Genomic DNA, 24,385 nt, shown 5'->3' with positions numbered 1-24,385 from the left:
GGGACTGGACGCTTCCTTATCTAGGTATAAAAATCAAGTAACCTCTAAATCCAGATTTACTCTGTTTCAACAGACTTGAATGAATTGCCCTTGATCATCCCATTATCATGGCAGACCATCAGCATGGGAGCAGTTCTCAGATCTGCAGCTGAAGAGCAAGCTGACCCTGGGGGCCTCTTAGACCAACTCCCTCTTTCTGGCAGGACTCCTCTGCTCTGTTCTGGCTCTGGCTTCCTCCTCATCGAGTACGTAGCTCTCTAGTTTGCAGAACTGACGTGGGTGTGGAAGGCGTACTTCCCAGCATGCACCGCTGCTGCGGTTTCTCCTCTTCTCTTAACCTACAGAGCTCTACCCATGGGGACCAGTCTCTCCACAGGGCGCTGTACCTCTACCAGCCCCCCTTATTCTGTGGCTCATCCCCATCACGGTGCTGTAGCACCAGCCAGCTTACAGAAAGTGGCAGAAGCCCAAGAAGCAGGATTCTTATCTCTCAAGGCAGCCTCTGAGTTGTAACTCTCATAGACATCTCAGTTCCACAGCGTCAAGCTGGGAGCCAAGCTCAGTTCAGTTTTCTCAATGCAATTCTATCCCATATAATTTATGATAATTCCTCCCAGGTCCCAGCAACTGGCTGGCTGTCAGATGTAGATACTGACACAAAGAACAAGTTTCAGCTTGCTCTGTACCTTTCCAGGTAATTAATAGGTACCACGTATTTAATGTTTTCCACGTCAATGTCAAGGACTATGCTAACTCCTTTACAAATATAACCTCATCTAATCACCACAACAATCCTGAGAGGTGAGTTTTACTGTCACTACTGTGATTAGAGAGATTATAAAACCTGCAGGACGTCACGCAGGCATTAAGTGTAGAGCTGGGGTTCATCTTTGGGATGGCTCTAAATTCTCGACTATCTCTCTGCAACATCGCTCATTTGTTAAGCTCAGAACATGATCCAGGTGCTGCTGATGTGGGCATCTTCCAACAGCACTGAAGAAGAAATAGATGTTCTTTTTTTTTTTTTAAAAAAAGTCTTTATTGAACATGTTACAACACTGCTTCTGTTTGATGTCTTGGTTCTGCGGCATGCGGGACAGCTCCCTGCCAGAGGCTAACCTGGCACCCCGGCACAGGAAGGTGAAGTCTTAACCACCGGGGAAGTTCTGAGATAGATGTTCTTGCTCCCAACTTACACACGCGGCAACGGACACCGAGAGGGAGTAAAAGAAAGTGCAAGTCGCTCAGTTGTGTCCAACTCTTCGTGACCCCATGGACTATATGGTGCATGGAGATGCTCCAGGCCAGAATACTAGAGAGGGTAGCCTTTCCCTTCTCCAGGGGATCTTCCCAACCCAGGGATCAAACCCAGGTTTCCTGCACTGCAGGTGGAATCCAGGAGACCCCAGTTCAATTCCTGGGTCAGGAAGATCTGCTGGAGAAGGGATAGGCTACCCACTCCAGTATTCTTGGGCTTCCCTGGTGGCTCAGCGGGTAGAGAATCCCCCTGCAATGTGGGAGACCTGGATTCGATCCCTGCGTTGGGAAGATCCCCTGGAGGAGGGAAAGGCTACCCACTCCAGTATCTTGGCCTAGAAAATTCCACGGACTGTATAGTCCATGGGCTCGCAAAGAGTCGGACATGACTGAGCCTCTTTCAGAAGCGGTAAGCAGCTAGTAAATTGGGGATGTCGGCATTCAAACCTGGGCTTGTGTGATTCTACAGCTTATGTAGTCTACACTCAACCTTCCTAATTATGATGCTACAGATGGAAGTGGGGGTGCTGTGCTGGCGCTGCTGTTAGATGGAACTGCAGCGGTGGGAGGGGAGGGTCAAGAGATCCCAATGTCCCTGTCCTGTACTGGTCAGGAATGTCTGTCATGGAGCATGTCTGATTTACCTCTGGGTTTTCCCTCAGTCTAACTTCTAGCAGTTCCAGTGTGAAGAATCTCATCCTTTTCTTCAAGATTACTTTAATGTCACTGTTTATCAGATGTTTGGCATGCACATGGCAAGCACTGTGGAACCCCTTTACAGATGTTCTCACATCTCTAGTTCCCTGAGTGTTTTAAGAAGTAAAGAAAAGGAGAGGGAGGAGGAAGGTCCTTCTTCAGAGGTCCATCCAGCGCGTTCCCAGGGCCAGGACCAGGCCCCACCCTCTGAGACTTGTCTCTGGCCTCGCAGTCCCAGCTTCCTTGACTTTCCTTTGCTAAACTTCCTCATCCCTTCAGTCTACGTATGTGTGTATATTTTCACAAACTGCCTTAATCCTCACTGCAACAAGCAGCGCCAGCGGAGGTCTCCTATCGCTGATTAGTAAGAGAGGCATCGGAAACAGAGAGGAAGGAGCCAATACGCAAATTCCTCAAGGGCTGGACCAGTCTCACTTGTGAGAACCCTGTCCCCGCGCCCCACTCCAATCCATACTCCCTGCAGCAGTCAAAGTACCTTCCTAAAATGCCAGCCTGATTAAGTCCCTCTCCACTGGGTGAACTCTGGCTCAGTCCCCTAGGGATGAAGTCTGCCTTCTTCTGGTTTCCAAGGCTCTGTTAAGACCTGAACTCAGAACCGACCTGCCTTTCAGTTTCTGGGGCAAGTGCAGTTCTCCTGCCTTCACTTGGGGTGCAGGGGCTCGTCCCCACCCTCATCCCCACACAGAAGCCTCCTGGATCCCCAAGGCTGGTCAGTCGCCTCCTGGCCTCACTGCTCCTCGTGTTTCTATGTTGTAACTACTGGCTTATTGACCGACTGCCCGTCCCCGCGCTCCCACTGTGTAAATAAATTACCCAAACAGGGCCATATCTGTCCTGCTCACTGCTGTGTCCCTATGACACTCAACACACGTGTTGCAAACAGGCAGGTCAAGCGAATGGCTCCTGCCCCCCAGGGCTTTACTGGGATGAGGACTAGAGCATCCCCAAGTGGCTCCCCTGGACAGCTTCACTGGCTAATAAACCCCCTCAACAAAAATAACAACAGTGTTTTCCAAGCACTGCTATGTACCAGGCACTGTGCTAATGAATACGTGGTTTACATCCATGATCTCATTTAATCCCCCAACAAACCTGCGGCAAAGTGTCCCCCTCACCCCACAGGTGAGGAGCCGGGGCTCAGGATGGCTAACACCAGCCCCCAAGCCTGTGCTACTTTCACTGCCCTGACCTGGACCCATGCTGTCCTGCTGCTTCTCATAAGCTAAAGTCCTACGAGTGACTGACCCATCTGACAGGTGGGCAAAGTGAGGTCCAAGAAGGCCAGCGGCTCACTGGCCAGCGCCGTTGCTGCGGGATTCCCAACACTACCCCTTCCAGGAGTGGGACCTGCCCTGCTGCCCTCGGCCACCCCCGGCCTGTCTCCCCACCCAGCCCCGGCCCCAGACAGAGGCCTGCATACTTGGCCCGATTTTCTGGAATGGTTCCGGGGGCTCCTCCTTCACCTCGTCAGTGGCCACGACACCTTGGTCGAAGGGGTCTGTGGGAGAACATACGGCCCTTAGCACCCTTGGTAACCAGGTCTCAGAGCTCAGCTGGGGGCAGGGAGGTGGGCTGCCACCGAGGACTTACCTGCCCGATTCTCAGGGGCCCCTTCCACACTAAACACTGCGCCCGGGCGGGAGGCAGCAGCCGCAGAAGAAAAGAAGCAAACAGGAGCCCTGTTAGTCCCTGCCTCTGCCGGATGCCCCCAGCCTCGGTCCCACGAGCCTGCCTTAGCCATTGTGGATGCCCCAAAAAACCAGCGGCCCCAGGAGGGCACGTCCTTCTGTTCCTCATCCTTCCCATGGGGCTGGGACCCTCCCCATGGGCTGGGACCACCCCAGGGCAGAAAGATGCTTGCTGGCTGGCCTGTTTTTAGATCTCCGCCACTCACTGGAGGGGCCAGGGCAGCAGAAAAAGAAAGGATAAGGGGGTGGGAAGAGAAAGAGGAGAGAGGAGGAGTAGGACCTGGATGTCAGGGCTTGACTCCGGCTGGGGGTGTGGGGCTGAAGAGGGAACCTTCCAGGATCCTTTCCCAGGCGAAGACCCTATTTCCAGGATTCTTGAGATTCCAAAAATAAATTACCTAAATTTATCGTTCTAATTTCTAACTCTATAATCTAAGATGCTAAAATATCATCATTCATTTTAAAAAATTGGTTTAATTTCACCAGAGCATGTGAATACTCAACATGAAATCACAAAACGAACTGATATAAAACTGCTGATATGCGACTGATCATTGACCTACAAAAATGGCGATTTCACTTGGGTTACCCTAATCAGAAGTATATATAGAGGGAGCATGGTGGGGGCCTCCCCTCGCCCAGAATCCTTGCAAGCTGGTCACTCCGATTGCTGGCTTGTGGTCTGTCTGCGGCCTGACCTCCCCTGGGTGTGGGAGGGAGGGGAAGCTGAGGGTGGGGCGGGGGCCCGGTAAGAGCCCCGGAGAGAGGTCTGTTTACGCGACTCTGCTCCCCAGGAGTGAGGGGCCTGACTCACCATCCACCGCGTGCAGGTCCCGATGCTCCTGGAAACAGCTGTAGTATTTGTACTTCTTCCCGCAGATGTCACATGTGTACCTGAAGTTGTCTGTGGAGGATGGAAGGACATGGGGTTACCGGGCCTTCAGGCCCTATGGGGCCGTGAGAGGTGGGTCTGGGCCAGACTGGGTCCAACTGGCGATCCGCGGAGAGAAGCCCCTGGGGTGTTAAAAAGTCTTCTCCACAAGGAGACCAGGGAGCCTGGAAGTCACTTTCAAAGGCACTCCAATGGCTCCCAGTGTGCGCTGAGCCCCGAAGGGCTGGGTTCATAACTGGCCTTCCCTTCCTTTGTGAAGTTCCATGAGAATAACCATCCCGGGAGTTGGTGATGGACAGGGAGGCCTGGCGTGCGACAGTCCACGGGGTTGCAAAGAGTCGGACATGACTGAGCGACTGAACTGGTGGGGCAGTACTGCACTGCGAGAAGCCAGGCAGGAGCCGGCCGGGCATTTCCTGCATTTGTCCCTGCAGCCGAGGCAGGAAGTGATAACCATTTAACACTCAAGGCCGCTGAGGATAGGAAGGGACCTCCTCGAGCCCCACAGCAAGGCAAGCCTGTGTGGGGCCCTTCGCGGGGACCAGGCCGGGTCCAGGTGTCCACCATCCTACAGGCCCTACCATCTCCAGGCCTCTGCCCCAGCCAGCCACGGAGTGGTGTGGGGAAGAGGTGGTGGGGGTGGGGAGAAGAGCCTCGGACCTGGCCTGCCTCACCCAGACTGCCAGCAAGTACCAACCCCACCATGGGACTCAGAGTCCCCCATCTCCCCCCCTAATGTGGGAGGGTGGAAGATGAGCCGACTCCCAGGGCCTCTCCCGTGCGACGGTTCCAGAATTCCAAGCCTGGCACATGATCTTTGCCCGTGGCCAGCAATCCAGCATAGACAACCTCCCCCATCACGTGCCATCTGGACCATAATCCTTCTCGGACCTCTGGGGAACAGAGGTGGGTAGGTCAAGGCCACCTGGGTCTGCTGAATCCGGGTGGGTTCCTGCCTCTGCAATGCACCCCCCATACTGGTCACTGCTGGTCGCCCTGCAGCTTCCTGTCCCACATGTCTCATCTCTGTTCACACTGCCTCTCCTACCCACTGGGCCACGTATATCTGCCACCTCCGATGAAATGCGAACCCCCAGCTTCCTGCCGCTGAGAAGTGCCCCTACGCTGCTCTGTCAAATCCCATACCACTGCATGGATGGGGCCATATTCCCGGGCTCACCTAAGGCTGGAGGAATTAGGATGAGAGTTATACCCGAGGGAAGAAAGGCAAAATGAGTTTCTTGTCAGTGAAACTTTGTCTCAGAACCCCAGGAGAGCTCAGTGTCTCTAGGAATGCCACTGCCAATCTGCCTTGGGAGGCAGGCAGGCCCTGTAGTCGGGCTCCCCAAGTTTGAAGTCAACTTCACCACCTTCAGGTGTCATTAATGTTGGACATGTGCCCTAAACTCTCCATACCTCGATTTTCTCATCTGCAAAACGGGAATGAAAAAAAATAATTCTTCATCTCCCAGAATTGCAATAAAGAATAAATGAGCACAAGGCATAACATGCAATACTCAGCAAATGGTACCTAATATTACAGTTGAACAAAGGGAATGAATGCAACAGCAGCAAGAAAGCTGGATGTGGAGCTCATCTTTGAGGTTCGTAGTTAAGAGACTGTAACTGGGTCTATGCCTCTATGTAAGACTGTGCTATTTTTTTTTTAAACAAATACATGAAAGATCCCTGGACTAGAAGGGGTGAGACTTGGTTTCTCTGCCCACCTCCACCCTGAACAAACTGCATGACTTCTATCTGGACTCGGTATCCTCCTTTGCAAAAACAATGAGGCTGGACTGAACCTTCTCCCCAGGACTCCACAGCCAGGCCCCTGTCACAAGACTGGGGTGTGGGGATGCCAGGCTTCCTGAGCAGGCGCGGCTGCCCAGGGTTCAGGGCAGCAATGCTTTTGGACTGAGGGTCAAGTCAGGCACACTGGCCACGGGGAAAGAATACCGCAGGGAGGAAGGGAAAAGTGACGGAAGGACCAAAAATACCTCAGTCCCCAAGTCCTCCACAACCAGTGAGCCTCCGGGAATGACGGAAGCCAGACGGAGCATAACAGAGCATTGAGGGGCTGCTGGAGAGGCGGGGGCCCAGAGCAGCCAAGGAAGGAAAGATAAATAGGGAAGTTCTTCAACTGCGTGGCTGACCACAGGCAGGCGAAGAGAAGGGAGCTATTGAGGGAGAAGGAGCCAGGGGCCAGGCAGGGGCAGGGTGAAGCTCAAGGAGTGGACATAGGATTCGCCATCTCCTGCTGCAGGCCTGGGGGTAGGTGCCTGGCCAATCTGATGCTCAGATTCTCCAGAAAACGGAGAGGTAGTCTCAGCCACACCGGCCTTTCATGTGGTGTAAGAATCACGTGGTGAGAGTCCCTTGGACAGCAAGCAGATCAAACCAGTCAATTCGAAACGAAGTCAACCTCGCATATTCATTGAAAGAACTGATGCTGAAGCTGAAGCTCCAAAACTTTGACCACCTGATGCGAAGAGCTGACTCACTGGAAAAGACCCTGATGCTGGGAAAGACTGAGGGGCAAGAGGAAAAGGGCAACAGAGGATGAGATGGTTGGATACCACCCCTGTTTCAAAGGACATGAGTTTGAGCCAACTCTCATGTTGGGAGATAATGATGGTCAGGGAAGCCTGGCGTGCTGCAGTCCATGGGGTCACAAAGAGTCAGACACGACTTAGCGAATGAACAAGAAGAAGAATCCAAAGAAAGAGTGGATGAGAAAGTGCCTCAGGAGAAATGCTATTAGACTTCAACGGAACTAAGGTCCTTCCTACCTCCTTAAACGACTGTTTTGGATTTTCAAGCAGTGGGGGAGTCCTGTTTATTTATTATTTTAACAAGTATTTCTGGTGGTATAACAAGCCAGTAGAACAGAGGTGCCCAAACTGTGGCCTGCCCAGCATCTGTTTTGGTGAAGAATTCATTTCCATATGGTCCCTGACTGTGTTCACACTCCATGGCAGAGCTGAGCAGATGTGATGGAGATATCTGGCCTGCGAAATCTAAAATATCTACTCTTTGGTCCCCTACCAAACAATACGCTGACCACTGATACAGCAAAATGTACAAACCCTAAAAGGTTCCACTCGTCACCCTGCCAGAAACTGCAAACATCTGTATAACCAGTACTCAGTTCCATTCTTGAAACCCAGAAGCCCCTTTCTAAGGGTGACCGTGGCTCTGACTTCTTCCATCGTTGAGTTTCCTTCCATTCCTACACTTTCTGTACACAGATCGTAAGAGGAGGACCTCTGTGCTGGGCTCCTTCTGCTAACTGTTCTGTCTGAGTAACACACACCGCTGTGTGTAGCCGCCGTCTGTCCTTCTCACAGCTGTACTGTCGTCCTGCAGTTCTCTGTGAGAACACCCTCTGCATTACTCACCTGTTCAGCTAGCGCTGGGTGGTTTTTGGTTTGAAGCTGTAATGAACAGTGCTGCTAAGAACATCTTTTTTTTTTTAATATATTTTTTTGATGTGGACCCTTTTTAAAGTCTTTATTGAATCTGTTACAATATTGCTTCTGTTTTTTTTTCTTCTGAGGCATGAAGGATCTCAGCTCACCAACTAAGGATCGAACCTGCACCCCCTGCATTGGAAGGTGAAGTCTTAACCACTGGACCCTCAGGGAAGTCCCTGCTAAGAATGTCTTAATTCCCATCTTTGGGTGGACATGTGCACACAACACACCGGGTATGGGAACTGCTGGGTTCTGGAGCTCAGGTCTGTTGAGTGGGGAGAGGTTCCACCCCCGCCTACACCCACTGGCTGGCTGCCCACCAGCCCTGTGGGTTTAGATCTGGAGCGAAGGCAGGCAGGGCCCCTGCAAGCAGCCAAGTGGAACCGTCCCCAGATGCTGAGGCTCCGTGCATCCCCAGGGCTGGGACACCGCCCCCCAGGATTCGAGCCTGTGAGTGCTCCTGAAATAACTCTCCGAAGTAGCATTTCCCAAACATCAGTTACGGCGACCGACCCCCGACCCACACATGCGAGAGTGCGTGCTCAGTCGCTCAGTGCTGTCCGACTCTTTTGCGACCCCATGGACTGTAGCCCGCCAGGTTCCTCTGTCCGTGGGATTGTCCCGGTAAGAATACTGGAGTGGGGTGCCATCTCTTCCTCCCTTCCTGACCCAGGGATTGAGCTCGAGTCTCCTGCACTGGCAGGCAGATTCTTCAGCACTGGAGCCAACAGGGGAAGCCCCCCAACCCACGAGGGGGAGTCAGAAGAACAGAGTGCACACACTGGGGCCCTTTTGGGGTGCATGTACATATTTTGCCAGCGAAGGGCCCTGAGAAGTCTCCAGCAAAGAAACATGTTCATCTCAGCAGAACTCAAGGTTTCCCCAGGTGATCTGGCCAGAGCACCCTTCATCGCCTGTTAACTTCCCTAGGATGACTACGCCACAGAGCACGCTTTGGGAAAGGGTGCTCTAAGGCGCCTCCTGGAAGCCGCCCGGGCCCACCTTGGGGTGTAGGGTTGAGCACTTCACCCCGGCCCTGGCTCTCCCTCCTCCCCCCACCCCGGCCCTCTCAGCCCCCACAGTTCAAGAGGAGGGCAAAATACTCACTGCCTTGGGAGGCTCCCTCCCCTGAGGTGGCTTCAGTGTCTGTAACAGAGAAGAAGCGGGTGAGTGGACCAGACAGTGGAAGGGCCGCTGCCAAGAGGGAGAGAAGCCGAGAAGGCGGGGCCAGGAGAGGCCAATCCTGCGAGCCCAGGGATGCCGCTGTTCCACTCGAGATGCGGGCACAAAGCCTTCCCTGTGGTTCCTGCTGCCTGGCAGGCCTTGACCTCGTGCCGTTCGTCCCTACCGGCCAGGGCCAGGCTCAGGAAGCGGCAAACACCACCCTTCCTGTCCCCCGTGTCCTCATCTCCAGCAGGCTGCTATCCCGTGAGCAATATACGAGGTGATACACGAGTACCTTCCGCAGGGGCCGCTGATGCCGAGCCGTACCGAAGCCCCTTGGGAGGAAGGGGTCCATGTGGGGCTGGCAGAAGCCTGGTGACATGCCCTGTACACTCCTCCCCATTCCATCCCCACCCCAGGGTGCTCCCCCAAGTTAAGGAGGCCTCTCCCCTTCGCCTCGGGTCCCACTTCCACTGCAAAAAGTGCTCTGAGGTCACCCTCGAGGGGTCAAGGTGGAAAAAACAGGCAGGGGATGGGGAGGGAGGGGCCCCTCGGCTCTGCCCCAGGCACACCCACCCACCTCGGTGTGCGCGGACGTGGGTCTGGAAACAGTTGTAATATTTGTACTTCTTGCCACAGATTCCACACTCGTAGGACCCTGGAAAACAGGAAAGGAAGACACGGGTCAGCCAGCATCCAATGCGTACAACCACGAGGCCCCAGGACCCTTGGTGACAACTTGAGGTAACACGAGGTGTGTATGTGCTCAGGGGTGTCCGACTCTTTGCAACCCCACAGACTGTAGCCCGCCAGGCTCCTCTGTCTGTGGAACTGTCCAGGCAAGAATACTGGAGCGGGTTGCTCTTTCCTCCTCCAGAGGATCTTTCTGACCCAGGGATCGAACCCGAGTCTCTTACATCTCCTGCACTGGCAGGCAGTTTCTTTACCACTGCGCCACCTGGAAAGCCCCAGGTGACACCAACTCTGTGCCAACAGGCTATCTTGTTCCCTACAAGCAAGAGGGCAGTAAGGACCAGCAAAGACAGCACTGAGCTGGAGGTCGGGAGGCTGGGGTCGAGCTCAGGGTTTCATCTCAACCCTCTGAGTGACCTTGGCAAGTCACTTCCCACCTCTGGGCCTCAGATCCCAAATCTGTAAGACACAGAATGTGACTTCTTAGGTTACTCAGTTATTCCTTGAAAGGAAAAAGGAGATGAATGTGAAAGAATTTCAGGGTAAGGAATAAACTGCATCCATGTAAGGAAATCATCCCTTAGCTGCAATGAAATAATTTCCAGCTATTACTCCTCCTTGTCAGGATGGACAGATGTTAAGAGGACAGGCTTTGGCTCTTTGAGGAGGATGCGGTCGCCGCTGCAGCAGAGCTCTCTGCGCCCGCTCTTGTTCCTGACTCACCGCTGTTCACACTTGCCGAGGAACAAGTCGGTCAGGAAGCCGTGCCGCAGCCATGGCCTTTAAAGACACCGGCAAGACTCCCGTGGAGCCAGAGGTGGCCATTCACCGGATTAGGATCACCCTCACCAGCCGCAACGTGAAGTCTCTGGAGAAGGTGTGTGCTGACTTGATCAGAGGCGCGAAGGAAAAGAATCTCAAAGGGAAAGGACCAGTTCAGATGTCTACCAAGATTCTGAGAATAACTACAAGGAAAACTCCTTGTGGTGAAGGTTCTAAGACTTGGGATCGATTCCAAATGAGGATCTACAAGCGACTCATTGACCTGCAGAGCCCTTCTGAAATTGTCAAGCAGATTACTTCCATCAGTATTGAGCCAGGAGTCGAGGTGGAAGTCACCATTGCCGATGCCTAAATCAATCTTTTTAATAAATCGATAATCAGTTGTTTTTTTTTAAAAAAAAAAAAAGAGGACAGGCTTTGAACCAGACACATCTAGATCCCTGTCTCTGTTCTGCCACCTACCAGCAGTACGACCTTGGTCATCTCCTTGAACACACGAAGACTCAGTCTGCTCCACTGTAAAATGGGGCTAAAAGTACTGACCTCATAGGGGTGGCTCCACGCTGCCCCCAGAAAGTGCCCAGCTCTACTACCCATGTGTCTAGCAAGGAGGGGATCCCTCTCATCTGCTGAGGCGCCGTCTTACTCCCTCAGATGTGCAGAGATCAACCTGATGTACATGCCCAACTCCAGCCCTCTTCCAGGCCCTTCTGGAGTGGGCAGCCATTCCCTTCTCTAGGGGATCTTCTGATCCAAGGATCGAACCCAGGTCTCTTGCATTGCAGGCAGATTCTTTGCCATAGGAGCCACTACGGAAGCCCTCTCCCAGCGGCAGGGAGACCGAAATGGCCAAGTTCCCAGTGGGCACCAAAGACTGGTCAAAGGCAGAGCCTAACCATGCAGAGCAGGGCAAAAGCCCACAGCAGGGAAGCAAGCAGAGCCCATCAGACTCAGCCTGGCAGAGGCCCCAGGAATTGGAAATCCTGCCCATCCCTGACATGGGTCTGCCTGCCTCACAAAGACCTAGGCCCAGGCTCCATCCTTCCTAGCAGAACGGCCTGGGAGCCTGCACACACTCACACACAGTCCCTGGCCCCACTCCACACTAAGGGTACCTGTATAGCTGGTGGGGGGGGGAGGGGGTAGGCCTAGGAATCTTCCTTTCCCCCAAGTATCCACAGAGGGTTCTGATGCTCAGCAACTAGGTGTGGGAACCACTAGTTTAAAATCCAAGAGCTCTGGGATGCACTCTCAGCTTAACCGTTGACTGGCCAGGCGTCAGTCTCCTTATCGGAAAAATGTACGGAAGACTGAATGAAGTATGGGTGGTGTTCCCACCACAAGTCCAGATAGTGAGTCGAGGCACCACCATCTTCCCCGGCCTGGGGTCTCACCCGGACGCAGGGGACCGTCTGTGTGATTCGCTCAGTTGTGTCTGACTTTTTGTAACCCTATGAACTTTAACCTGCCAGGTTCTTCTGTCCATGGGATTCTCCAGGCAAGAATATTGGAGAGGTTTGCCATTCCCTTCTCCAGGAGATCTTCCCAGCCCAGGGATGGAACCCAGGTCTCTTGCACTGCAGGCAAACTCTTTAAGGTCTGAGCCACCACCGAGTGTGAACTCCAGGTATCAAGTTAAGTCAGAAGAGCACTGGGCTTGGAGCCTGATGGTGAGCTCGGCTCTGCCACTCCCTCCCTGGCTGTTTGATTGCAGGCACACTCCTTTTCCAGTTCGAGCTTCAGCTTCTCCACCTGTAAAACAAGACTGTGATGCCTACGTCTCATGATCAAGGTCAGGATGAATGAGCTACAACCTATGAGTAAGCAGGCCCACCAGTGGGTAGTACCACTTGGCCCCCGTGGGTCACTCCAGGGAACGCTGTCCTCCAAACCAGCATGGGATTTAGCAGCCTGTTATTCAACAGTTTTATATGTGTTACCCTTGTCTCACTGGGAAAAATATACACACACAGAGGGCAAAGATCAGAGTGTATATTTCCCTGTCTTTAGCCCCGTGACTGGCACACAGCAGGGGCTCAGTAAATTCACAGCATCCTGCTGCTCTCCTCATCTGTCACCGAGTAATAAAGACCTGGACTGCCTCCCCGTGCGTCCACCCGCTCCTCAACAGCTTCTGCTGATTCCCCTTCAATGATCGGGAATTTGCAGAGCATCTTCAACATGCCAGGCACCGAGGCCCCAACCATGAGCAAGAAGCAATCACTGCCCTCCATCTGATGGGAAGCAGACAGGCCACCAGACAAGGGGACGTGCAGGGAGATGATGCTATGACAGCCGAGGGCAGGGCCTGCTGGCCACAGTGTGGGACCCTGACAAGGCTGCAGCAAAGGCAGCCAGCCAGGGGACTTGAGCAGGCGGGAGAAGGGAAAGGCAAGCGGGAGGTGGAGGGGCCAGAGTCCCATGGAAGGCGAGGCAGGGTGTCCCTCCCCAAAGGACCGAGGCCACAGCCTTGTTCAGACTTGACTGACTTCCCGTTGAGGTCTCTACCCTTCTCTGCCACAAGACCTGGGCCTCAGTTTCTCCAACTCCCCTCAATGACCTGAGGTCTTTCCTCAAACTGTACAGTAAGTGTAGGCTGATGGATGGAGCCTGCAGGCTGTGATGTCCCCAACTCATCCACCCAGTTGACACTGTTTATAAGCAGGTCAGTCCCACTGGCTTCTCTCTCGACCCACAGAGCGCCGAGGGTACCTGCAGCCTTGCTCATAGACCTCCATCCATTCAGAGTCACAGGGGCACAGTTCGCCAGCCTCGGGCCCTCTCCTGGCGCCAGAGCAAAACGGACCCCCTGCCCGGCACGCTGAGTCTCAAGACTGAGCCCTAATAAAAATAAATGGAAAAAAAAATAAAATAAAATAAAAAAGAAATGGATTTGATAATAAAAAAAAATGTGTAGAAGTTTCAGGCTATTGGATTAAAGAATGGTTTTAATAGAGATAAGTATTATTTAAAAAAAAAAGACTGAGCCCTGTGTTGGCAGGAGGGACACCTGAGCTCAAGGCCCTGCCTGCCCCTCACTCACCCTGGGACCCCAGGCTGCAGGCGCCCTGTCCGCAGAAGGGTCTGGATGGGCAGAGGGGGCTGGGGCATGGGGCCAGTGCAACAACGCCAGCGAACGTGGGTTCAAATCCCAGCTCACCACAAACCAGACAGGGGCCTGGACGAGCCAGGGAAAAACCCACGCCTCAGGCTTCCTTTCTATAAAAAGGACACGGTAAAATACTGCCCACCTCGTTGAGGGCGTGGGGGAGAAATAACATTACAATAACACTGAGATCCCTCAGCACAGTACCCAGTACACGGCAGGCACTCAGTAAAGGAGAACTGCCATTACTGTCAGTTTTCTCCAAAGTGCTCTTGGACCCAACTTCCTGAATGGGTCCTGGGGAGAGGCGCCCATGGTCAAGCAAGTGGGAGGCATGGCCCGTCTGGGGAGACACGATGCCCAGGAGCTGTGCCGGCTGGAAGAGGACCTGCAGTAAAGGAATGCAACTGACCGTTAACCCCAGGTTTCCCAACCAATTTGACCACAGAACTCCTTTCTTTCCGAGGCTCGTTTCAGAGCTGTAGTCCACAGCAAGTTCTGCCAAAACGGGCCCCCGCTCCCAACACCCAGATTCCTACACGCTCTACCAGCCCTCCAGCAGACAGCTTCCCGGGTCCCGGGCAGGCCCAGATTTGCTGACCGGGGGCGCTGACAGGGTGGAGGAGGTTAGGGTCAGTCCCTGCAGATACTAACAGGCCTTGCACACTCAGGGGTCTGCAGCTGATGCCGACATTCAGCCATGCCTCCACCCTCATGCTGGCCCCATCGGGTCCTCCTGCCTCTCAACCATCACGTACCAGATGCGCATCTCAATGCTTGGTCAAAAATCCAGGTCCCCGAATACCGCCTCACACAGATCTGCCATGGGGGCTGCCACTCTGAATTCCATCTGAATTATGTAAAAAATCAGAAAGAGCCCTTAAAGATGGGGTGGGTTGGGGGGGGTGCCAGGTTAAGGAGGACTCTTGAGTCTAGGGCTAGCCAGTACGCTGAGCTCTCAGCACCTCAGTTTCCCCATCTGCACACGAGATGGATGGACAAGGTCATGCTGTCTGCTTTTTCACTAAAGAGCTTGTGCTGGCTAAGAGGCAGCCACACTTCCCCAAGGGAGGCTGGGGTGTGGCAGAAGGCAGCAAGCAGCCCCAGGACCAAATGCCCCTGAAGTTTTGTGCTTCCTCTGTCCTGACTCATAACATGGATAGAACATAAACATATCCATCGTTGAGGTTCATTTTCAGTTCAGTTCAGTCGCTCAGTTGTGTCCGACTCTTTGCGACCCCATGAATTGCAGCACGCCAGGCCTCCCTGTCCATCACCAACTCCTGGAACTTGCTCAAACTCATGTCCATTGAGTCGGTGGTGATATCCAACCATCTCATCATCTGTCGTCCCCTTTTCCTCTCACCTTCAATCTTTCCTAGCATCAGAGTTTCTTCCCGTGAGTCAGTTCTTCACATCAGGTGGCCAAAGTATTGGAGCTTCAGCTTTAGCTTCAGTCCTTCCAATGAATATTCAGGACTGATTTCCTTTAGGATGGAATGGTTGGAACTCCTTGCAGTCCAAGGGACTCTCAAGAGTCTTCTCCAACACCACAGTTCAAAAGCATCAATTCTTCGGCGATCGTGAGGTTATAACCCAACGTTTCTCGCCATAATCCTGCCAGCAAAATGACCCTCCGGGGATGATACGCCTCATGTGTGCGGTGGCCTGGTACCCCCCTGGCCCATGGCCACCGTGTACCCGAGGCTGCTGCAGCGGCAGCTGGAGGGCCCTCTCAGGGACTCTCACTTCAGGTGGTCCCCGTTCCGTCGTCTGACTCCCTGCCCCGCAGGCTTCCTCAGTCTGCTGCATTTCCCGACTACTCTCCTGTCCTCTGTCTCTCTCTACTAACTGCCGGCGCTGCGAGTCTCCACTGTGCCTCTCCAACATCTCTGCGTGGGCTGGCCTCTGACCCCCCTGCACCCCACTGCATGGGTGGGAAAGCAGCAATATGCCCACAGCGCCAGCTGGTGGGAGCAGGGCGGGGTGTGAACTCGGGGGCTTCCCACCTACCAGCTCAATCCATCCTCACAAGTCCAGCACAGAAAGGTGAGGATTATCCCCATTTTTCAGACAACGGGGCAACACATCAGGCCAGAGGAGGCCTGACCTGTCCTGCTCTGGAGCCTGTGTGTGATCACCAGAGAGTCAGCCCCAGGGAAAAAGGAGAGAAGGCAAGGTTGCCTGCTCACAGCTACCATTTACCAAGCATATCCAGGCTTTTCATTTCCACCCTCCATCTTCCCAGAAGTCCTTGGGTGTTGGGACAACTCAACACCCACTTCAACCATTAACGTGAAAAGTTTTAGGGGCCAGGTGGCCCAGGGCTGGGGCCACTCAGCTAGTGAGCAACTGGGCTCAAGGCTGGCCCTCAGGGATCCAGAGCCAACCCACCAACCTCACGCCAGGTCACCTCCAGATGCCATGGGAGCCGTGAACCCCTGTTGGACATGGAGCTTCCGCAACACTGGGTAGCAGAACCCCCTATCATGTCTGGTACCACGACACGACCCCCTAGAGCGCCCGATCAAGGGCCTGAGAGTGGCTGGCAGAACACGCCAGGCACAGATTCAAGTCTTTTCCTCTCCCCCGTCCTGCTGTCACCAGTGATACAAGAATCAGTAAGCACTGATGAAGAGCATCTGTCCAGCACTGTCTATAACCACCTGGCAGAGAGCCTGGCTTACACGCCCTCCCAGAAGCACTGGACAGACCAGGTGAGGCCAGGTGAGAGCAGGTGGGTCCAGCTCCCAAAGCCATGGAGGGGAGAAGTAGGAGGCCGAGGTAAAGGAGGAAAGTGGGCAGCAATCCTCAACTCTATGCCTTGCACCCGTCGAGCTCCTATCAGTTCCAATGCCTTGCAGGATACACAAGATGCAACAAGGCAGAAATTCAGTGCAGCTGAAGGAGAGAAGAAAAACACAAGGCGGGCAGACAGAGGGACAGCTCCTTACAACAGGCAATCCTGTATTTAGCTCAAGGCAACTCAGGAACATCCTGCCCACTCGGTTCTAAGATGCCCCAGAGCTGGGCCCACGGCCTGCTGGTGGACAGGAACCCTGCAGAGGTAAGCTGGTAAAAGGACAAGTAGGTTTCCTGAGGTTCTCTGGTCTTGGACTCGAACAAATGTCCTCGGGCCAAGGTCCTCCATGTAGAGAACAAATCCCCTGGGGGTGCTGGAGCACAGGGAATTTTAAGAGGATCAATTCCCAATTATCAATTGCCCAATGCATTTCTTCCTAAAACCCTAAAACCAGCGGGCCAGAGAACATAGCAGGCAGGGAACCCATGCTCAACTGGTTCTCCTCACCGCCACCCACTTCCACACGGCGAACACAATGGTCTTTTCACCCACCCCTAATTCCCCTACGGTGGCATACAAGAGGGATGGACATCTAAGAGCTCCAAGCAAAGACCTGGAGTCCAGCTGTGATGGACTTAGAATGCAGGTGCAGCGAATGACTGGGAACAATTCCTTTTGTAAATTAAGTGATTTCTAATTCTTTGCTTTCCACAAAACTGAAGAAGGATCTAATGGAGTTGTCAGTGAAGAGACCATTAAAAATAATGTCTGATGATAGACCCGTGTGATTTTTGGCATATAACTTGGAAGGAGTTCAAGGAATTGAGTGACACTGCTGAAACAAGATTCCATCCTATCCCTGGCTCTTTATTTATATGATCAAGGCTTCTAAGCACTTACACTTAAAAAAATGGAAAAAAAGGAATTAAATTAATGCTGAATCTTGTCTCACTCGACAATAAGAAATATTAATTCACAGAAACATGAGCCAATGGAAGAAGAAATAAAGCCCCATCCATTTCATTAAGAGGTGCATTTTCCATAATGTTTTACTTTTACGTTTGCTATTTATCTAAATTTGCTTTTGACAAATTGTATGCTAATAACAACTCGATCAGGGGAAAAAATGTTTTAAGACGTAGAGCTTTATGATCCCAACAAATTTTTTAGAAATTTCTATTTCAATTTACGTACATCTTGTTGTGGGAGATGAGTGTGAAACAGTGATCAATAAAAGACTCTCAAGCATAAAAAATATATTACAGTAGGATAAAATCCTGTGAGAGAAGCGGACTGGAAATATGAGTTCAAGGAGAAAAAGGAAAGATGTAAAATTTCTGACTGTTAAAGACGAGCCTGTTCATTATGGTTTTTTTTTTAAATGGATGATGGTGGATATCAGAAACGGTGGAGTTTGGAGTCCCCTGGATACATTTAAAAGAGTGGTTCACAGTTTTATTTCCAAAATGCCACATTTTAAAAACACAGTACTCCAGAAATTCTGTCCTTTGCAATTATTTAAACGTTGGATAGAAATGTTAGATGTCAACTCAAAAATGTGAAAGACAGTACGATTCCTCAAAATTCTTTTAGGAGATACTGAAGGAAAGAAGTCTGAAGCCATCAGCCTTTCTGCTTCCAGAGGCAGCCCGGTACATGTCAACATCCAAGGCTTTGGCTAGCACCACTGGCCTCTGTTTTGCATTTTTCATGTGCCGAGTTGCTTTAGTCGTGTTGTGTCCAACTCTTTGTGACCCGATGGACTGCAGCCCGCCGGGCTCCTCTGTCTCCAGAATACTGGAGTGGGTTGCCATGCCTTCTTCCAGGGGATCTTCCTGATCCAGGGATCAAACCCGCAACTCTTACATCTACCTGCATTGGCAGATGGGTTCTTTACCACTAGCGCCAGCTGGGAAGCCCCACTTTACATTTTTTGTCCCCCCTTACAAACACTTTCACACCAATCACTTCACTCTGACCTCAACAATGCTACTAGAAAGACAGGTAGATTTTATTATACCCACTGATCAATGAAGACCTAATGGCTTAGAGAGGTTAACGGGCCCTCACACAGCCCCACAAGGGGCAGACCCCAGGTCTCTTGGCTTACAAGCCAGGGGTCCTTTGCCATGGAGACCCTCCAATCAGGACCCCCAACCCACCTTGGACCACCTGATGAAGAGTCAGCAGCAGGGATAAGATATTCCTGGGAAGGAGGCCAGAACCCTTCCTTTCTGAGAGGCTGCAGCAAAGAGCCGAGGGTTGGTTCTGGCAGGCTCAAGCCCAAAGCACTGCCAACACCAACTGCAACAGGAAACTAACTATCAGCTGGCACTACGAAGCAGGACCTGCACTGCTCAGCTTCACAACAGACCAAAACCCACGTGGCTGTGTCTGAGTGGCTGGCAGCTCTTCCGCGGCTCCTTCCAGAGCTGTGGCCAAGCCCCCACCTCCCTTTTCCCCTCCTCTCCTCCCCAGGCAGCCCTGTGTGAGAAAGCACCCCCAGCCCTCCTGCCCAAAGCTCGCTGCCTAGAAACATCCTTGCAGGATCCAGGCTCCCAGCTGACTGACTCTCCCTCCCATACCAGATCTAGGGACCCCCTTCTGCTCACCCATCTCCAGGACAGGAACCCCCTCCCTCACAGGCCTGTCCTCAGTTACCAAACACTTTCTGTAATCACAGAGCCCTCCCTCGTACTGATTTGCAATCACCTTCTGGTGATTTTCCTGCACTGGGGTTGGGGTTACTTGGAATGTGTCTGCTCAGTCCCCTCCCATCAAAATGCTGTAAGTTGTGAACACTTCTATCCATCATCTCTTCTGCACCATTCCTCCATGGGCTGCATGCTTTTTTGCAGACTGTCTTGTCTTCATCACCTAGGAGAAGGACGGCAGCAAGCAGGTGTCCATTTCAGATTTTTCAATTCTAGCTGACTGGCCGTGACTTCTTACTGTACTGTGATGAGGATTCTCAGATACGCTGTTGGGACAGGTGCCGCCAAGAGTGAGGGATGCCTTTCACTTTTGGTTTTACCCAACAGAGTTGTCACGGTCAGTATTACCTCTGCTCTTCTTGCTAAAACAGAAACTTGATATGCTGCTCCCAAGCTCCATACTGATTTCAATGGCAGTGACATTCTTTCAAGAGTGAGAAGTACCCTTTTCGGTACAAAGAATTTCTGGGCAGCAGGGAACGAGCAGAGACTACTTGCAAGCCTGGCAGCCAGCCTCCTGGGCACCGATGCCCCTCCCCATGCTCCTCGTCTGAGAAGCTGCCAAGTGCCATCCATGTGTCCATGACCCAGGCTCCTCCACGGGAAGTGCCTCGGATACTGTCTGTGTCACGGGGAACGCTGTTTATCTGACGGCTGTTAAAGGGCCAGTGAGGACCTGGGGGTGGGGGCCAGGGGGATGGCGCTCAGAGAGCAGGCAAACGGGAGGTTCCCTCATGAGACAGCACTGGCTGATGGAATAGGAACGCTCTTCTGTTCAGTGACAGAGCTGGCCGGAGCCCTCTGCGCCCCTGCCAAGCGCCTCGGGGACATGCTAACTCCACAGCGCCCAGTCACACTGCAGCACAAGCTCATTCAGAGAGTAACTCTAACCAGCATTCCGCCCTGGCCGCAGCCCAGGGAATGCCTTCCCTCCTTGTTTCACTTCTAGGAGCAGGTGGGACGGGGTGTTATGAAGTGGAGTTTCCAAGTCTCTTCCATCTCCCATGGCTTTGCTTGCCCCTCTATAAAATGAGGGCACCGACTGCCAGATCTGTGGCACGTGGGGCTTCACGGCCCACTTCCACATCCATGGCAGACATCAATAATCAATCATGCCACCCTTCAGAACCTTCAACATGGAACTCCTAATAGCCAGCAGCGACTGCTTGGACTTGGCCCATAAGATAATGTCTACTTGCCATTCTGAGAAGGGATGAGTTCATAAGGTTCCATTCTAACATCAATTTTTTTTTAATTGCCTTTCTTTCCTGCTACTAAAAGGCCAAGCCAGATTCCTTTGAGCCTGACCCTTGGCAGAAACTATACCCTCAAGGCAGAAGGTCAGCCTTGATGGGTGTGAGCCAGCCGGCACCACCAGCAGCAAGCGCCCGGCTCCGGCTTTGGGACCAGCTCCCAAATGGCAGCTCCACAGAGAACCATGGCTTTTAAACCTTTTCCACAAGGGTCTTCAAAAGCAGTTTACTCAGAAACTTCACAACATCCTGAAAGTCCCCGGATTCTGGAGGGGCAGCAGGGAGCAGTACCAGAAGGAGCGCAGGTGAGAAAACCAAGAACCAACCAGAAGCCATGTCTTCTGACACCTCATCCAGGGCCGACTTTCTTCCCCATCCTATTTCTTCTCTACAGCACACCGGCTTGTTTCTCAGACTTGGGAAAAAAGCAGAAACTATTACTCCTCTTTCCTTTTGAAGGAGTACGTCATACTATCCACACTAGGATTACTGCGAATGATGGTGAATGATTTACTAAGCATGATGTTGAGTACTTTATACACATGATCACGGTGCATCCTCTCACAGCCCCATGAATTTGCAATTGTGAGAATGAAGGCACAGACAGGTCAAGCAGTCTGCCCAAGCTGTAGCAGATGCTAAGTCAGGGAACCTGCACTCCCAGGCTGAGGAGCCGAGGTTTTCCGCACACAACACCGTTCCCCATCCCCTGCCACTGTGTGTGGTTTCCACACCCGTGGGGTGTGGGGCTGGGAACCCGTGGGGCTCCCAGGACAGGGAGCACGCCTGCTTTAACAGAAGAGGACAGCAAGGCACAACAAGGGCAAGGACCCTGCTGCTGAGAAGCTGCTGAGCTGGAACCCAGCATCCGTGGCTGGCACGGGGCCCTGGGGCCTCTCACGGTGCAGGCAGCTGGCCCAGGGAGGACCCCCCAGCATTTCCTTAGCATGGCCGCTCCAAGCTTCCCCCCGCTTGAAGCTGACCCCATCTCAAGATTCAGATTCAACTGCCCTTCACTGGACACCTCCTGGTGAAGGGCATACATAGCTCTTGGGTCCAGTGAGTCTTAAAACACCGGCTGCCCCGCAAAAGTGAGCCTGGGCAGGTCCTCTCCTTGATTAACTAACACCTCCCTTATAGGATAACACAGTCCTTGGCCGTGGGGTGTGAACCCGGGTGGAGGGAGGTAAGACACAAGCCCTGCAGAAGACTCTTCTTTCACTCGACACCGGGCTAGGTCACTCACGCTCTTCAGCAAGTTATTTCTGGTTCATTCCCCTTCTGTCCCGGGGGAGGATGGCACTTTCCAGCCTCCCTGGGGATGTGTGTAGTCCCCTGACTAACCTGGACGATGCCAGAAGCAGGCTGCCAGCAGGACACGGAGCGACCCGGGTGGGGCGATGGAGGCCACAACAGCGGGGAAAGGGAGCTCGAGGCTGATCCCCAGTGGTCGGGGAAAAAAGGCAACAGGGCTTTAGTCTAAACTAGGGGAAAGAGCCAGGGGAACCTCCCCCCACCAGGTCCTGCCTGCCTCTCACGGGACGGGACGGGAGCCTGGAAGTCAGGAGGAGGTGGACAGAGCTGTCCCAGGAGGGACAAGCAGGTGGCCTCCCGAGCACGCGAATGCGGAGGACAGCAAGGATGCAAATGGAGGTTTGGGAACCGATCAGGCAAGGCCTCTGTGCCAGGATGGAACACGTGGACTATAATATTTTACAGGCCGGGGCTGAAAAACTGGTGGCCCATGGAACGATTCTGACCACAGATATGTTTCCTTTGGCAGATTTTAAAAGTCAAATTAGTCACCAATGTTTAAAGCCAGAAGAATTTACCTTAAAATTCTCATTTCTGGCACGTGCTGTGTCCAGAGATCTAGCCACACTGAGCCCATCTTCGCAGTTAGTTAACCGTAACTCTCCAGCTGGACCCGAGCCCCACCACCTGCCTGTCTGGCTCATCTCCACAATGCTAAATAAACGTATCTGTTGGGCCTTGTGGGCATCTGCGTTTGCAAACCTGGCAGGACTGCAGGCAGCCTTGGTGGGGTATCCCCTGACTCACGCTGAGAAGCGGGGAGAGATGGTTTCTAAGAAGCTCATTTCTCTGAGCTCCTCTGAGCCCGGCCCAGACCACAAAGAGGCAGAAGAAAGTGCCAGACTACGACTCATCCGATCCTGATCAGACAACTAATCTGAACAGGACCCACACTGAAAGTCGCCCCTGGGGAAACCCAGGAGGAAGAAATGCAGATGGGCATTTAGGACACTGAGTGATGTGGGCTATGCTAGAGGCACAGTGGGAGGGATTCCACCAAGCCTGCAGAAAGTTCCAGGCATCTGACTTGAGCAAAATCTTAAAGGACAGGTAGGCTTTTGCCACGTCAAGTGGGAAGACAAGCGCTCCAGAGCAGAGCTGAGCAGATAAGGGCCAGTGTCAGGAGCCAAGGCCCTTCCCTGAGGGCAGAGGGGAGCCACAGAGGCCCCTTAGGCCGGGGCGGGGCAGGGATCCCAGGCCTATCTCCCCCAGCACTCAGCCGCACAGTCAGTCCTGGCCCCGGCCCGACCCTGCAGACAGGTGCTCACCCAGGGTCTGCTGGTTGCGGACGCCTCCGATCACCACGCAGATCTCGGCGGGCACGTCGCCGGTGGCCCCATCCTTGCTGACGGCCTTCTTCTCCTCCTTGGCCTCGCCCTGCCAGATCACCTCCTGGATGTAATCGTCCGGCAGCTCCGTCTTGACCTTCACCTCTGTCATCGTTCCCTGCTCGGCGCTGAGCGAGGCCTCAGCCGGCGCAGGCTCTGGCCCCTCCAGCTTGGTGCTTTTCTGGCTGCGCTTCAAGCGCTCCCTAGCAAAGAAGAGAGTCTGCTCAGAGTGGACCCCAGCACCGCCCCAGGCCTACCTGGAAGTCCCCCGCTTCCAGTCCAGGAGGTCGCAAAATGTTCAGCTGCAGACCCACCTCTCATGTAACCATTGCCTTAAAAAGTGCATGCCACTCAGCTGCTCCTGAGGATCCTCTAGGGAACCCTGGGGGCTTCAATGAACACAGTTTGAAAATCACTGGGCTGGGATGGCTCCAATTCCACCCATTTTGCTGATGGAGAAGCTGAGGTCTAAACATGACCAGTCATTCTTATAACTGAACCTACATGAGACCTGCAAGGAAAGCTCCGGCTGGAAGAACTCAGCTCTTCTCAAGCTTTGATGTGCCCGTGAATCAGCTGGGAATCTTGGTAAGATGCAGATTTGGTTCAGTAGGTCTGGGGTCTGGCCTAAGAGTGCATTTCTAACAAGCCAGGGGGGCAGGTGCTACACTTGGAGCAGTAGGGGTCTCAGCGGCTTGATGTGTGCAGAGAGGGGTCTGCCCCTCCCTTTGCAGGAGGGCTGCAGAGTTCCTCCTGCTTTATAGACAGGAATGTACAAGCTGAAAGGCAGGGAAGCCATGGAACAATCTGGGCCCCTACCTCTGGCCTCTAGGTGGCTCTTCAAATAAGAGAAACCATCCTCAAGTTAATACGCTCAATACAGAGGTGGGCACTGAGGTCTCGCGCAGAGCTGTGACCTGCCCAGGGCCACAGACAAGACTGGGGGCCAGTCAAGGCAAGAAGCCAAGTCCCCATCATCCACTGGATTCACTCTCCTTTCAAAGAGACTCTGTGTTATCACAAGCACCCCTCGGCCTTCCGGCGTGGGTTGGAAAAGCCAAGGTGGGCACAAGCTGGGGAATCTGATCGTGTTCCAGGCCTGTGATGCTGTCTTGGCCAGATCCAGCCCTCTCCACTGCTCCAGAAAGGCAGCTGCACCGTGAACGTCAAGGCCCAGACTCAGGCAGGCTGAGTCAA

At 53.2% G+C, this 24,385-nt stretch overlaps 2 protein-coding genes across 14 annotated transcripts in view; one reads left to right on the top strand and one right to left on the bottom strand.

The window, feature by feature from the left end:
• ZNF618 (zinc finger protein 618) overlaps positions 1 to 24,385 on the bottom strand; it is a 198,373-nt gene that overhangs the window by 48,465 nt on the left and 125,523 nt on the right. For all 13 annotated transcript variants that reach the window (XM_065946757.1, XM_065946755.1, XM_065946758.1 and 10 more), the window contains exons 3-8: positions 23,129 to 23,391; positions 9,775 to 9,852; positions 9,138 to 9,176; positions 4,477 to 4,566; positions 3,565 to 3,600; positions 3,395 to 3,472 (exon numbers count right to left, since the gene is read on the bottom strand). In XM_065946757.1, the coding sequence (XP_065802829.1) occupies positions 3,395 to 3,472; positions 3,565 to 3,600; positions 4,477 to 4,566; positions 9,138 to 9,176; positions 9,775 to 9,852; positions 23,129 to 23,391 (584 nt within the window). The remainder of the gene's footprint in view (positions 1 to 3,394; positions 3,473 to 3,564; positions 3,601 to 4,476; positions 4,567 to 9,137; positions 9,177 to 9,774; positions 9,853 to 23,128; positions 23,392 to 24,385) is intronic.
• LOC136176716 (small ribosomal subunit protein uS10-like) lies at positions 10,570 to 11,022 on the top strand. The gene has a single exon (XM_065947222.1). It carries the CDS (start codon positions 10,663 to 10,665, stop codon positions 11,020 to 11,022), a length of 360 nt encoding a protein of 119 aa, XP_065803294.1. The 5' UTR covers positions 10,570 to 10,662.

This window comes from Muntiacus reevesi, chromosome 10 (assembly GCF_963930625.1).
Source record: "Muntiacus reevesi chromosome 10, mMunRee1.1, whole genome shotgun sequence".
NCBI lineage: Eukaryota > Metazoa > Chordata > Mammalia > Artiodactyla > Cervidae > Muntiacus > Muntiacus reevesi.
The sequence above is the reverse complement of the archived record's forward strand: the minus strand, read 5'-3'. Positions and strand labels throughout refer to the sequence as shown.

Excerpts from the sequence above, each read along its gene's own strand:
- LOC136176716 (XM_065947222.1), top strand. The coding sequence starts at position 10,663 with ATGGCCTTTAAAGACACCGGCAAGACTCCCGTGGAGCCAGAGGTGGCC.